This window comes from Onychostoma macrolepis, chromosome 21 (assembly GCF_012432095.1).
Source record: "Onychostoma macrolepis isolate SWU-2019 chromosome 21, ASM1243209v1, whole genome shotgun sequence".
Classification (NCBI taxonomy): domain Eukaryota; kingdom Metazoa; phylum Chordata; class Actinopteri; order Cypriniformes; family Cyprinidae; genus Onychostoma; species Onychostoma macrolepis.
In genome coordinates this window covers 24,905,680-24,919,045 of record NC_081175.1, presented here as the reverse complement: position 1 = coordinate 24,919,045, position 13,366 = coordinate 24,905,680, and the positions used below count along the sequence as shown (strand labels likewise).

The following is a 13,366-nucleotide window of genomic DNA, read 5'->3' as shown; positions in this document are numbered from 1 at the left end:
GAAGAATTCACTAAACTTACATTTACATTTAGTCATTTAGCAGACGCTTTTATCCAAAGCGACTTCAACTTAAAAACACAGCCAAACTGTGAAAATTCGAATGCATGAGGTTGCGTTCCCTAGTGTCCCACATACACATGAATAGAAATATTAGCAGAAGGAAAAATGTACTGCTCTTTCAAGCTTAAAAACAATATTAGTGGTCCTATTCATTGTGGTTTCACACCTCGGTTAATGATGACGCATTTAAGGTGACAACTGCAAACAAACATTTTCTTACATCAGAAGTCTGTGGGCACGGTTCAAAACTGCAGCTAACATGGCTAAACTGCATGTGTATGTTTTAATGAGCAATACTAATGCCCCTAGACATAAACCCTAAACAAAGTAAAGTCAAAATGCTCCCTTACTTGTGCTTGAACTTCACTGCCTCAAGTAAGCTAGTTGTTTACTTCAAAGGGCTTTGACCATTATGCTGCCTGCTAAATACAGTTATATTGTATATGTCTATAAAACAAGTATGTATACGTCTCCGTATTCTTTATTTTCTCTTCCTGTCTCTCTATATTTCGTATTCTTACTTTGTCTTTCCTTCCTCCAGGGGAAATTGCTAGCCATTTGAACAAGCAAACTACAATATCAGTCAGTCTCCGAGTCAGATCACACCAAGAATGACCATCACAAAAAATGTTTGAGAAACCAAAACACATTCTGGTCATTCATGTGTTTTGGACAACAGATTTTACGGTCTATAAAGTTTGACTTTAAACATTCTTGCGGTGAAAACGGTGCACATAGACAAGTGCAAATTCTTAAAGATGAGGTGTGTGCGATAAAAACTGAATCTAGGTCATGGTAGTGCATGAAGAGGACAAGTGCAGCTTGATGGTGCACTTGTGGTTGGCCATCTCTTTAGATTTAATCAAAATCTGAAGACATTTCAGTGACATAATTAGTTCTATTTTCCTTTTTAAGAAATAACCTGGTGCCAATGTAAATGTTAACCAGTAAATGTTATTTACAGTATTACTTCTTGTTTTGTTTGTTTGGTCAACAGAAGTACACACAAGTGCATCATGTTGAAAATAAGGTCAAAGGAAACCAGATGCTGCGCACTTTCCATTTCCTGCCATTGACCTGTCAATACCATCACAGTTTCCACCCTGCAACTCAGCATTTACCTCACTCTCCTCTGTCTCACATGTACTGACACAAGTAGCCTACCAAAGTCAATGGTTTTCACAGACTTTTATTGTAAATGGCAAAAGAAACCACATTATGAAGTGTCAAAATGAAGTCTGAGAAACATTTCTTAGAAGGCTGAAAGGCATAGCCGACATCTGTACAGCATAAAAAGTCTTTAGTATAAAACCTTTCACAGTTAGAAAACTTCAGGGCAGGCAGTGTGTGCTACTTTTATACATGTTTGAATTGCATCTGTCAGGGCATGAAATCCAAGTAGTTTACCATGCATGTCAGTATGTATGACACATCTTCATTTTAATTTAAAAAAGACTCATATAAAAAAATAGAATAAGAATAAAACTGTCAATAAAGCTGCTACAAACAGAGAGATTAACATCTGATGATACCACCATCAAGAGCTCAAGGGTTTCAACCGTATCTGAAGATTAAAATCGCTTCTGCTATTTACAAAGATGTTCTCGTGAAAGAAGAGAGAGAATGCAAAATGCAATGAACAGTACATCACATTCGTCTTTCTTTTTTGGTTGTCATTGGTCTTCACCCCTCCGTAGATCAAAGTAAGACCAGTAAACAGGCACTTGATACTGTAGAGAGAGAAAGAAGGCATGAATCAAACAGTCATGTCATTTGAAATATGGATGTAATATGGAATCATTTCATCAGAATCCTTGAGAATTTAAAGAGACGTGATATAAAAGAGCAGATTTGACACAGAATGAGGCTCAGAAGCGCATCAGTGAGATCTCGCCGCACGCTCTCACAGTGGAATTGCAGATGTTGCTCAGAAATTGTGCTTTATGACATCATACAGTTACGTGGGAAGCAAAACAATCCATTTTTAATTCATTCTGATTCAGAAGAAAAACATGTTTTTAAGATCTAGCTGGCTACTTGCATCTACTTGAGACGATGCATTTTACTGTGCTCTGTATTGCAATGCATTAGTGTTGATTTGGGTCAAGGGTCCTTCATAAACAGTCTGTTTTGTAATTTGCAGTATGCAAATTTCTGTATGCATATGTATGAATTCCCAAATGACCTACTACATTTCCCAAAATGTTACATTACAAAACAGAACACACTCCCAGACATCGATTCAGTGTTTATCCACAGATGAACCAATGTCGTGAATCAAAGTTGAACCACTGTTCGATTTTGTTGAATTAATGTTGATATTGCAACATTGTTTCAACATCTTTTCGATATGAGTGAATGAATTGCAGCCTGACTTATAAGTATTTTGATAACCTTTTCTAACCATTTAGCATTAAATGCTATTTCAGTGTTTTCTCAATGTTGAAACTACTACTGACATTATGGCAACTACATTTCCATTTTAACATTAAAGGTCAGTCATGTGCCATCTGGGGCTGTGTGGGATACACAATGCGATGCGACAAATTAATTGTAAAAAATATCAACCATGATACTTAACACAACTGCTAAAAGTTTTTTTGTTTTTTTTTTACAATAAAAATACAAAATAACCCTATATTTCCAAGATACTGCACACTAATCACTTAACATCGTTTAACTAAAAACTTAGTCTTAAGAATTTAAGACCATTTAAGACAGTATTTTTTCTGTAAAGCTGCTTTGGAACAATGTCAACTGTGAAAATGACACTGAAATAAAATAAACTTGACTGAACATGTAATATCACAAGGTCATGTGACACCAAACACTTTTGAGTGTTTACAAAATAATACACCATACATATTTTTGCAGTATGCAAACTAGTATTCCATTCTGAAAAGATCCAAACTCCAACATTTGGAGCTGTTGATATGTTTAGAAACCAACCAGCACATTCACGAAATCGTGTCTCAATATCACATTCATGAATAAAACTTACTTGAACAAAGTTGTTTCCTGTAACAAACATGGTTAGGTCTTATAGATAGACTTATGTTAGGGTCGTATATGTTTTTGCATGACTCACCCATTTAGATTTGACTTACCCATTGGAGGGACCCTCGAGAGGAGCCTGTGCTACCAGCCTCCTCTTCCATGTTCTCATGCTCCTCACCCTCACTGTGTGGCGTCTGGTGAATGACCACTCGCTCTGGGGGAAGATACAGACATTGAGATTTATTGCTTCATCAAATATCTATGATGACAATTCAAAACCTTTAAAATGTTTTAAACCAGCTTTATATTATAGATTATTTTGATCTAGTAAATATGTTTGTACCTCCCTTACTGAATGCATTCTTTAATCAGAAGTCACAAGTAACAGATACTGTATAACTTGCAAACCTTTCCAGAAAAGTTATTTATTTATTTATTTACTGCCACATAGAACCAAACCGCACCTAAGTCTATGCAGTGTGCATGACAACATGTCTGTAATGCAAGCGGGCGATGTGACACGACAAAAATATACTGTTCTCATTATAAACCAACAAAGCTGTCTATACTATAAGCAGCATTGTGTATATACCGAGGTGTTAAAGTCGTTGCATGCAAACTATGTCCAGACTACAAAAAACTGTCTACAGCAAAAAAAAAATCCCACTTTACCACAAATAAAAAAACACCTGCAAGAGTGTTTGAAAGAGGCTCAGCCAACTGAAATAATGCAAGTAACTCAAGCAATGGTTTTGCTTCAGGAACCAGATTTTACATGGGATATTGTAGACATATATCAAGTAAGATGATATATTTAATATTAATTCAATACCAGACCAGTGTGTGGTTGAAAAAACATTTTCGCTGTTTATGGATTTACAAAATGTTCAGTTTTCCTATTCTGACAATGTCATATTAATCATTTTCATATTGTTGGCCTGTGTAGTCTATATAACTATTAATTTTAATATCTATATTTTATACTATTTACATACCATAATACCAAATGGCAAAATGTCTGCCAAAACACCAGAGTCTGATTAATTATTAATTGAAAGCATTGTTTTTCCTCACTTTTCATGACCATTTATTTGAGAACGGTTTTACTAATGTATGACTGCAAAACTAACGATGTAACATTTTTTTTTAAAATAAACATATATGTAAACATAAAATTATTATTTATAAGTCATATAAAATGTATGTATTTTTATATTACGGTAATATATTTCAGACATTTGAAAATTTGGAAATATTATATACATTTTTATATAATATAAAAATCATAAAAAAATTATTAATAATTTTTTATATAATATAAAATGCAAAATTCTGAATAACTTTTTAAAAGTGATGTTTTAGAAAAAAAAAAATTTAACTTTAGAACAAAATAATAACTGTTACTTTTAAAAAGTAATGTTAACTGTGTGTTTAAATAAGCTGAACATTTGCATTTCCTGTGCCAGGGCCACACCGCTACAAAATCTGACAAGTTTTGACATAAAAGAATTGCTCACACAGCAACTTTGTGACATAGGCTACGTTATTTTTCATATTACATGCACTTGCATCATTCACTGCACTGTTAGTCAGTGTCTGAATGTTTGAATGACAGCATGTTGTGTTATTTAGTCAGCTGCAGAAAATGTACAATTCGTCCTATCCATGAATGAATAATGAATGGACACTCTGGCTGTGATTACAGTATTGAGCTAGGTATAAGTGGTGTAAAATGCCTCATAATTCTTAATGAACTTTTAACGAGTCTCAGCTTTGCAGAAAAAAACATAAGTACTGTACAACACTGGGGATGATAAAGCAATGTGAAAAACATGCATTCGGAATCGGCACACACCAGTAATGAGCCTCGGTACTGAAGTGTACCTGATTTTTTACAGGAGTTCCTCATCTTGCACACACTGAAGGCCAAGCAGAGGGTCAGCAGGCCGATGGCAGCGGCCAGAGATATAGGCAGGGTGAGACCTGGGGTTGGGGTTGTATTGTTTGTAGTCTTGCTAGTCTGAGTTGGACGAGAAACTTCAGCTAGAGAAATAAATTGAATTAGTTGAACTGAAATTATTTTATGACTTTAATAATAGAGGTTTTTTAGTTTTTTGTTTTTGTAATGGAATTTATATTATGAATAATACACTGAAAAAAATTATTCATTGAATTTACCAATTTTTTTTTAAGGTAAGTGGTTGCAATCAATTTATTTTAGCTACATTTAAATAAATAAATTTAGTTGACTAACTTTCAACATTTTTTTTTAAATGTAGCTAAAATAGATTTAGCCACTAACCACTTACCTTTAAAAAAAAAAAAAAATTGTAAATTCAATTAATCTTTTTTTTTTTTAGTGTATTATAAAGGAAGAGTCTTACCAGTCGTTGTCTTTTCTATTTGACTGTCTTTGACAAATAGAGCTGTTCCAGAACCTGTCTTCTGAATCAGGACTGGTATGTCTTGAGTCACTTCACAAACATAATGACCTGAAGCATTTTTAAGTATGTTTGTGAAGTTGAGCATTGAACAGTTCTGTGTTTCACGCTCTTGGAGTTCCTGCTTTACATCTGAAAGTCTTGTCTCATTGTTATACCAATAAACTTTAACTTTATATTTGATTTTACTCCAGCAGCAGGTGATTTGAGCAGAATCTCCCTCTTTCACAGTGATGCTGGATGGACTCTGATTCACAGACAGCTCCTCATCCTCATTTGAGTCTGTGACTGAAAAACAACATCACACAAAGAAACACATAAATGTTTGTGGCTGTTATTCTTGATGTAGTAGTTTGTAGTATTAATCTTCCATATGTAAAAAAAAAAAATCATATTTTATTTTATACATTTTTAAAATTAATTATTTGTCATGATGATTTCTGGTTTTAAAAAGTGGAAAAGTATTGTGAAATGTAATCTGTGCCAATTGTGAAACAAAAATAAATGAAAGACCACAAAGTCTTTCTTATCCAATGCTCATTACAATTAACAAATATCCTTAAAGATATTTCCAAAGAGGTTACATATTTCTTTTTCTAACAACAAATAAAAAATATATATTGTTGTAGTTTTAAATTTTGTTGAAATTTCTGCACTTTTCTCCCTTACGTGATAAAGATGATAATAGTATGACAACTACATAAACACTTCATCTATGTGGTACATTGATAAACATAAAAACTAGTACATCCCTTTAAAAATCTACATCATATCAAAAAAAGTTTTTATTTTGTTATTTTGTATCAATCAAAGGCGTATAACAAATCAGAAGAAAGTTTGTTTTTCTGCAGATTTTTCAGTAACACTTTACAATAAGGTGTCATTTGTTAACATGAGTTAATGTATTAACTAACATGAACTAACAATGAACAATGCATTTATTACACTATTTATTAATGTCAGTTAATGAAAATACAATTGTTCATTGTTTATTCATGTTAATTTACAGTGCATTAACTAATGTTAACAAACACAACTTGTGATTTCAATAATGCATTAGTAAATGCTGAAATTAACATTAACTAAGATTAATAAATGCTGTAGAAGTATTGTTCATTCTTAGTTCATGTTTACTAATGTTGTTAACTAATGAACCTTATTGTAAAGTGTTACCGATTTTTCTATACAGCAGTAAATGATACATTTCCATACACTAATTACACGCTAATCATGTTTTATGGACAACACTCCACAAGTGTTCATTAAAATAGTTCCGAATACAAAAAGGCAGCATCATCTCACAGATCTACAAACAGTTGATTTACTTTATTTTGTACTAATACTGAACAGTATCCAGATCTGAGCTGGTTTTCCATTCAGGAAGGAGTTTCATGTGGCACTTACCTCTGAAACAAAGGCATGAAATGAGGAGCCCACACAGGAGTCTGGAGGAACACTTCATTTCTGAGCGTCTGCAGAGAATCCGAACTCTGCTTTACTCCCACATCACAACCTTTCACACGCATGAGACACTTGTACTCTCAGATTTTCACCCCCTCCCCATGCAACTAATTTTATCACAGCGAAGCCCAGAGTAAACCACAACACTGCTCTCACACTCGATACACCTCAGACACACTGAACACAACCACATACGCAATCGCACAAAACACAATCAAACAGAAAGAATCATGCATGCACAAGACATATTTTATTTCATCTACTTTCAGAATTCAGTGAAAGTCGTTGCAAACCATTATGAGTCTGCAAACAAGCTATCTTGCAGGAAGTGACATCATAAACCTGAACAGCACACCCATAACTCCATTTCCTGTGTCTCACAGAGCTGAAACTAAGCCGCCCAGCTCAAAAACAGTCCCTTCTTCAACATCAGTTATTGGATGTGTCTTTTCATCAGTGTTCAGTCTTGTTTTTTTTTCATTGTCATGCACTGGAGATGCACCTTGTTCAATGCTCACAACTACAGTAGTCAGTTTTTCTTCATTTTTTTCTTCTTCTGTTGCAGCAGTAACTTCAGGTTTTTCGTTATTGACCCTCTCTTTCTCCTGTTCGGAAACTTTCTCACCCTGTTTTACCTCTTCACTTTCATTCATCTGTGTCTCTCCGGCCTCCAGGTCTTCATCTGGTCCTTCTTCCAACTCTACAGCATGCTCAACTGCTTTAGATGGAAAATAAAATGATAAATAAACATACAAATCAGTAAGACCCCACTAACATCTAAGGCTATAAACTTTTACTTTAAATGAAAATTTACTCTCCCCCAGGCCATCCTATAGATATAGTGATTACATCACTTGCTCACCAATGGATCCTCTGCAGTGAATGGGTGCCGTCAGAATGAGAGTCCAAACATTTGATAAAAACACCTCAATAATCCACAAGTATCCACACCACTCCAGTCCATCAGTTAACATCTTGGGAAGTGAAAAGCTTTGTGTTTGTAAAAACAAAAAACAAATCCTCTCTTTTTTAAAGATTTTGTTTTACTTCTTTCCATAATATTTCTATCTCCAGTGAAAAAGCCTGAATCAGGAGAGAAATATGCACAGATCAAGCACTGTTTAGAAGCGGAAACAGTTTAATACAGTTTTAAACAATATGTGGGTGGACTTTGACAACAGGAGAAGGACTTTTTCACTGGTGGAAGCATTATTATGGATCGCTATTTTTGCTAAAAGCGATGGTTTAAAGTTCAAGCACCTTAATGATGCATTTGTTTCTTGCAAACCCACAGTATTTCGCTTCACATGACATTAATTGATGGAGTGGCGTGGAGTGGTGTGGATTACTTGTGGATTATTGTGATGTTTTTATCATCTGTTTGGACTCTTATTCTGACGGCACCCATTCACTGCAGAGGATCCATTGGTGAGCAAGTGATGTAATGATAAATTTCTCCAAATCTGTTCTGATGAAGAAACAAACTCATCTGCATCCTGGATGACCTGAGGGTGAGTAAAGTTTCAACAAATTTTCATTTTTGGGTGAACTATTCTTTTCACTGTAAAAAAAAAAAAAGAAGAAGTTGAGCCAATTTAAAATTTTAAGGCAACTAGCTTCAGCAGATTTTTGAGTTTTCTCAACTTGTCGTTTTAAGTTTATACAACAAAAATCTGAGAATCTCCCACAAAAATAAGTTGAGCAAGCTCAAAAATCTGCTTAAGCCGGTTGCCTTAAAATTTTAAGTTTAAATGTAACTTTTTTTTTTACAGTGTACTTCAACTGTTGTACAAATCTATTATTCAACTTTGCTTACCACATTTTGTCATAACAAAGAGACAAAAATAGTCTATTGCTGCTCATGCATGAAAACAAACTGTCTGAGATGTTGTTAGACACTGACTGTGTTCAAATTAACCTCTGACCACAAGTTCATACACCACTGCTGCGATTTAAAAATCTGAATATTCTGTCAAATGTTTTGGAAAAAAATCCTTTTGTGCATCTTGGAATTTTTTTATCATTGTAGCTAGCAATGCATTCTGGAATCTTGGAATTCTATCTTCTTAGGATACATGACGATACTGGTCTCGTGAAAGATGTTAAGCGTACAGTCTTGCACATTCAAATCAAAGGTTGTAATCACATTCTTCATCACAGTGCTGCAACTAAACTATGTTGTGAAGTTTGTGTTGGATATGTTGAACTGTACCTGATCTTGATGTTGTGACTCGTTTGTCATCCCTGTTTAGGTAAAAGAACGCCACCAACAGACAGATGAAGGGCAGACTTCTGAAAATATAAATGATCACAACCTCCCGCGAACTACCTGTGAAAAACAATTGATCTTTTTCATTTTGTTGTTTGTTTGTAGCACACCCTACTTTTTAGAGAGAATTTGAGGGAATTCTACAAAACTAAAAAAGGGGAAAACCTAAGTTAGAAAAGCCAAAAACACTAAAACAAATACAAAAGCTGTCACTGGGGTGGTACCTTTTAAAAAAGTATTAATGTGTACCATTTAGGTACTATACCTTTAAGGCACTAATATTCACCCTTTAGAGGTAAATAAGGTACAAAGGTGTATATTTTGAAAAGGTAACTTTCATTTGTACCTAATTACTGTATGTTGAAGACAAAAAGCATCAATATTCATATAACATCTTACCTTTAGGATCCAAATAATTATGCTTCTCATCTTCTGGATTTCTCTTCGGATTATCAAGTACATCTGGCTTTACTTTATATTAATATGAGAAATATTAATGACAATAATTAATTCTGACACTGCTAATTTAAGAAACTATTATACATGTAAAATATCCAGAATGTATTATTAGACACGGACAACAGAGAGTGACCGGACAGCACTCAGAAACCCAGATCACCCACAAGATCCATGACACACATCCAGATAATAATTAACCAAAAATACATTCAGTAACATGTTATAAGTACTCACCGACTGATGGGTTAAAAAGTGTGTGAACAATGACTGTAAAACAGCAGAAGAACTGGATTATCTCTTTATGCAACAGTTCTTAAATCTAATATTGCTTAAATGACATTATGTTGCATGTCTTCCATCTCCAGTTGTAGTGTTAATAGGTTGGAATTTGTGTGATACAGTCTCAGTTGTTGCATGAATGAACATGTTGTTTTTATTGCCGCATATTCAAGCAGGAATGGTATTTCCTGAAAACAAAAACTAATCACCTGCATACGTTTTATTTAATAGATCAGTTCAGCATTGGTGACGCCTGTAAAATGATTTTGTGCTGAAATTCTTTCTGGGACAGCACTTCCAGACTGGTTTTGTTCCAGCAGCAGGGGCCAGTTGTTCAAAAAGCTTAATCTGGATCAAAAATAAATCTGGCCCCTGGTGATCTGAATGAAATTTAATAATGGCAGACTTTTAGTCTTTTAATGACTTACCAGTTGTTGTTGTTTCTAGTTGATCGTCTTTGACAAATAGAGCTGTTCCAGAACCTGTCTTCTGAATCAGGACTGGTATGTCTTGAGTCACTTCACAAACATAATGACCTGAAGCATTTTTAAGTATGTTTATGAAGTTGAGCATTGAACAGTTCTGTGTTTCACGCTCTTGGAGTTCCTGCTTTACATCTGAAAGTCTTATCTCATTGTTATACCAAGTAACTTTAACTTTATATTTGATTTTACTCCAGCAGCAGGTGATTTGAGCAGAATCTCCCTCTTTCACAGTGATGCTGGATGGACTCTGATTCACAGACAGCTCCTCATCCTCATACGAGTCTGTGACTGAAAAATGGTAAACAAACCATTAACATCTGCATTTATTCATTAAGTAGACACCTTCATCCAAAGCAGCTGACAAATGAGGAGATCAATTTGTGTTGATCAATATTTCTGGCAATATGCTGTACATTTGATATTTAGAAACAACATCTACAGAAGCATACAGTACAATTAAATTTTATATGTATTATATGAAAAGTGAATAAGAGGTGTGATTGAAGCATGTAATGTAATTATGTTCCATAAAGGAGTCCTAGTTCATTATAAAAAATAACAGCTACTGTAAATTCTTAAACAAAAACATCAACATCTTCCTCATATTAGCAGTATATAACACACACTGCCTGGCCAAAAACAAGTCGCCATTTGGATTGTACAAGCATAAGCAAATACTTTAGAGTCTTGGCTTGGATCATTATTGCAGTGATTAATGTGTTTCTGGCATGTTGTATGTTTGGCAACAATTCTTTTAACCCGAACTGAACCAGTGTATAGCTTTTCATTTCTTAACCATGTTGGATGTCCCCATGTCCATATTGCAGGATGAAAATGCTAAGATTGGGCTCAAGTTGTGAAGTAGTGGTTCAGTGAGCTTGAGGAATCAGTTTATGAATTGTCACTGTGGAGTCCTGAGCATAACTCTACTGAAAGTCTTGAGGATGTGCTGGAGTCGACTTTAATGTTAATGCAACATCTCAGCCAAAAATGAATGCAACTCTTAGTGGAAGTAAATGCTGTGATGTTGCATGAGGTTGTCGAAACAATGCCACGACGAATGCACACAAAGCTATAGTATAGTATGCAACTATTTTTGGACAGGCAATGTAAAGTCTACAAGGCCACATAGCACACTTATGACAAAAAGGACAAAAAGAAAAACTGGATGGGATGGGATGAGGGAAATAATTTTTTTTACATTCAATGCAAACACAAATCATAGCTACACTCAGAAAAAAAAAATAATAATAATCTATTGTACTGGTACATACATCATTGATATAATGTTGACATACCAACAGATTTTAACTTCTGATATAATCCGTAATTTAAAAAAAGGCAATATGTAATAAAGTTTATTAAAAAAAATAGCTTTTGCATGAATTATGGCTGATAGATAAAAAAGCCAAAACATACCAAAATAATACTATAAACACTGCCTAAGCAAAACACACCCTAATGTAATGCATAAAACACATACGACATATTGAATAATAGGTGTTTAGGTCAGATGGGGCTCTTACCTCTGAAGCAAATACAGGACAAAATGAGCCCACAGATCAGAGGGCAGGAGAACTTCATTTCGAAGCGTTTAATCACAAATCCAAACTAAGATAACATAAGCGCTGTCACACTCGCTCACATTTAAACACACCATCAGTCATTACTCATTACTTCCTCGAGTGTCAGTGTCAGTGTGCCCAAAGCTTCATCTCCCCCCTCTCTTTTACTTCTGTCTTCTGGTCAAGTTGTGAAGTGTGCAAGTGTGGCAGATCATAGTTAACCAACAACACCTTTCATTCTTCTCGATATTCTCAAAACGGATCTAACTTCACCCAATACTTACAATGAATTTCTGTGTAACTCAATAAATGATTGGTCTGGTTTGATTTACTAAAATAAAAATTATAAAGTATACATTTTACTGCTATATACAATTTTCCGCTCATTCTGAAGTTGATTTATTTTGCATGAAATTTATATTCAGCATGACACAATAAATGGATGCAAAGGTAGTTTGCTAATACAATTATGACATTTTAGTGTTCGTTGTAAAGTTCAACATATCAGTTTAACTAGTTGACATTCTTAAGGTTGACCTCTTAAGGTTGCACTTCATTAAAGACATTATGCTCTCCTGCCTGCAGTCTTTGCGTGTTAATGAAGCCAGCTGCAGTGGTTCCTTTGGTTTGGGCCCTTCAGCACTGCTGTCTGCTCTGATGCACCTGTGATGCACAATGATTGTTTTCCGCTGCTGTACTGTTTAAATAGAACAGCAGATGCAATGATAACCTGAACGATACAAGCTAGTGATTAGCCACTGAGATAGAGATACTGTGACCAATTAAAGCTGCAGACAGCATTTAAACAACAAATTAAATTCATGATTGTATTATAAATTTACACATTTGTGCATGTATTGAAATTCATTTCAATACTTTTCCCTCAAACTGACACTTATTCCACAAGACCTTCCAGATCTGAGCTTATTATGAGCTCTAAATTATTTTAAAGATTATACCTCAGCTTCATCCATTTGATACCACAGGGCATCTTCTCACAAGGCACCTTGGCAGGAAGTGGTCAAGACAACATCCTGATAAACAGGAAGTCCATCAATGGCTGGGTGGGCTTGTGGTTATCTATGTCTGTTACAATATATGTCTTTTAAAACCTCTCAAACTAGTCTATCAAAGAAAGCTGTAGGGAGCCTCATTTGTTTCCTGTTTTCAGTTAGATTTTCTGATCAAGAGGCTGAATTTATTTGATCAAAAATACAGTAGAAACAGTAATATTGTGAAATATTATTAGAATTTAAAATAACTGCTTTCTATTTAAAATATTATAAAATGTAATTTATTCATGTGATGCAAAGCTGAATTTTCAGCATCATCGCTCCAGTTTTCAGTGTC

The 13,366-nt window shown here is 34.5% G+C and overlaps 1 protein-coding gene across 6 annotated transcripts in view; it reads right to left on the bottom strand.

Moving 5' to 3' along the window:
- Positions 1-1,233: 1,233 nt before the first annotated feature.
- LOC131528862 (uncharacterized) overlaps positions 1,234-13,366 on the bottom strand; it is a 33,612-nt gene continuing 21,479 nt past the window's right edge. The window contains exons 1-10 of one of the 6 annotated variants that reach the window (XM_058758298.1): positions 11,978-12,120; positions 10,395-10,739; positions 9,922-9,954; positions 9,628-9,699; positions 9,172-9,288; positions 6,903-7,677; positions 5,442-5,786; positions 4,942-5,100; positions 3,168-3,271; positions 1,234-1,790 (exon numbers count right to left, since the gene is read on the bottom strand). In XM_058758298.1, the coding sequence (XP_058614281.1) occupies positions 1,734-1,790; positions 3,168-3,271; positions 4,942-5,100; positions 5,442-5,786; positions 6,903-6,960 (723 nt within the window). In that variant the 5' untranslated portion in view covers positions 6,961-7,677; positions 9,172-9,288; positions 9,628-9,699; ... (1 more) ...; positions 10,395-10,739; positions 11,978-12,120 and the 3' untranslated portion in view covers positions 1,234-1,733. Of the gene's footprint in view, positions 1,791-3,167; positions 3,272-4,941; positions 5,101-5,441; positions 5,787-6,902; positions 7,678-8,345; positions 8,465-9,171; positions 9,700-9,921; positions 9,955-10,394; positions 10,740-11,977; positions 12,121-13,366 lie in introns of those variants that run through there. The other 5 variants (XM_058758299.1, XM_058758294.1, XM_058758296.1 and 2 more) reach the window with 5 other exon arrangements.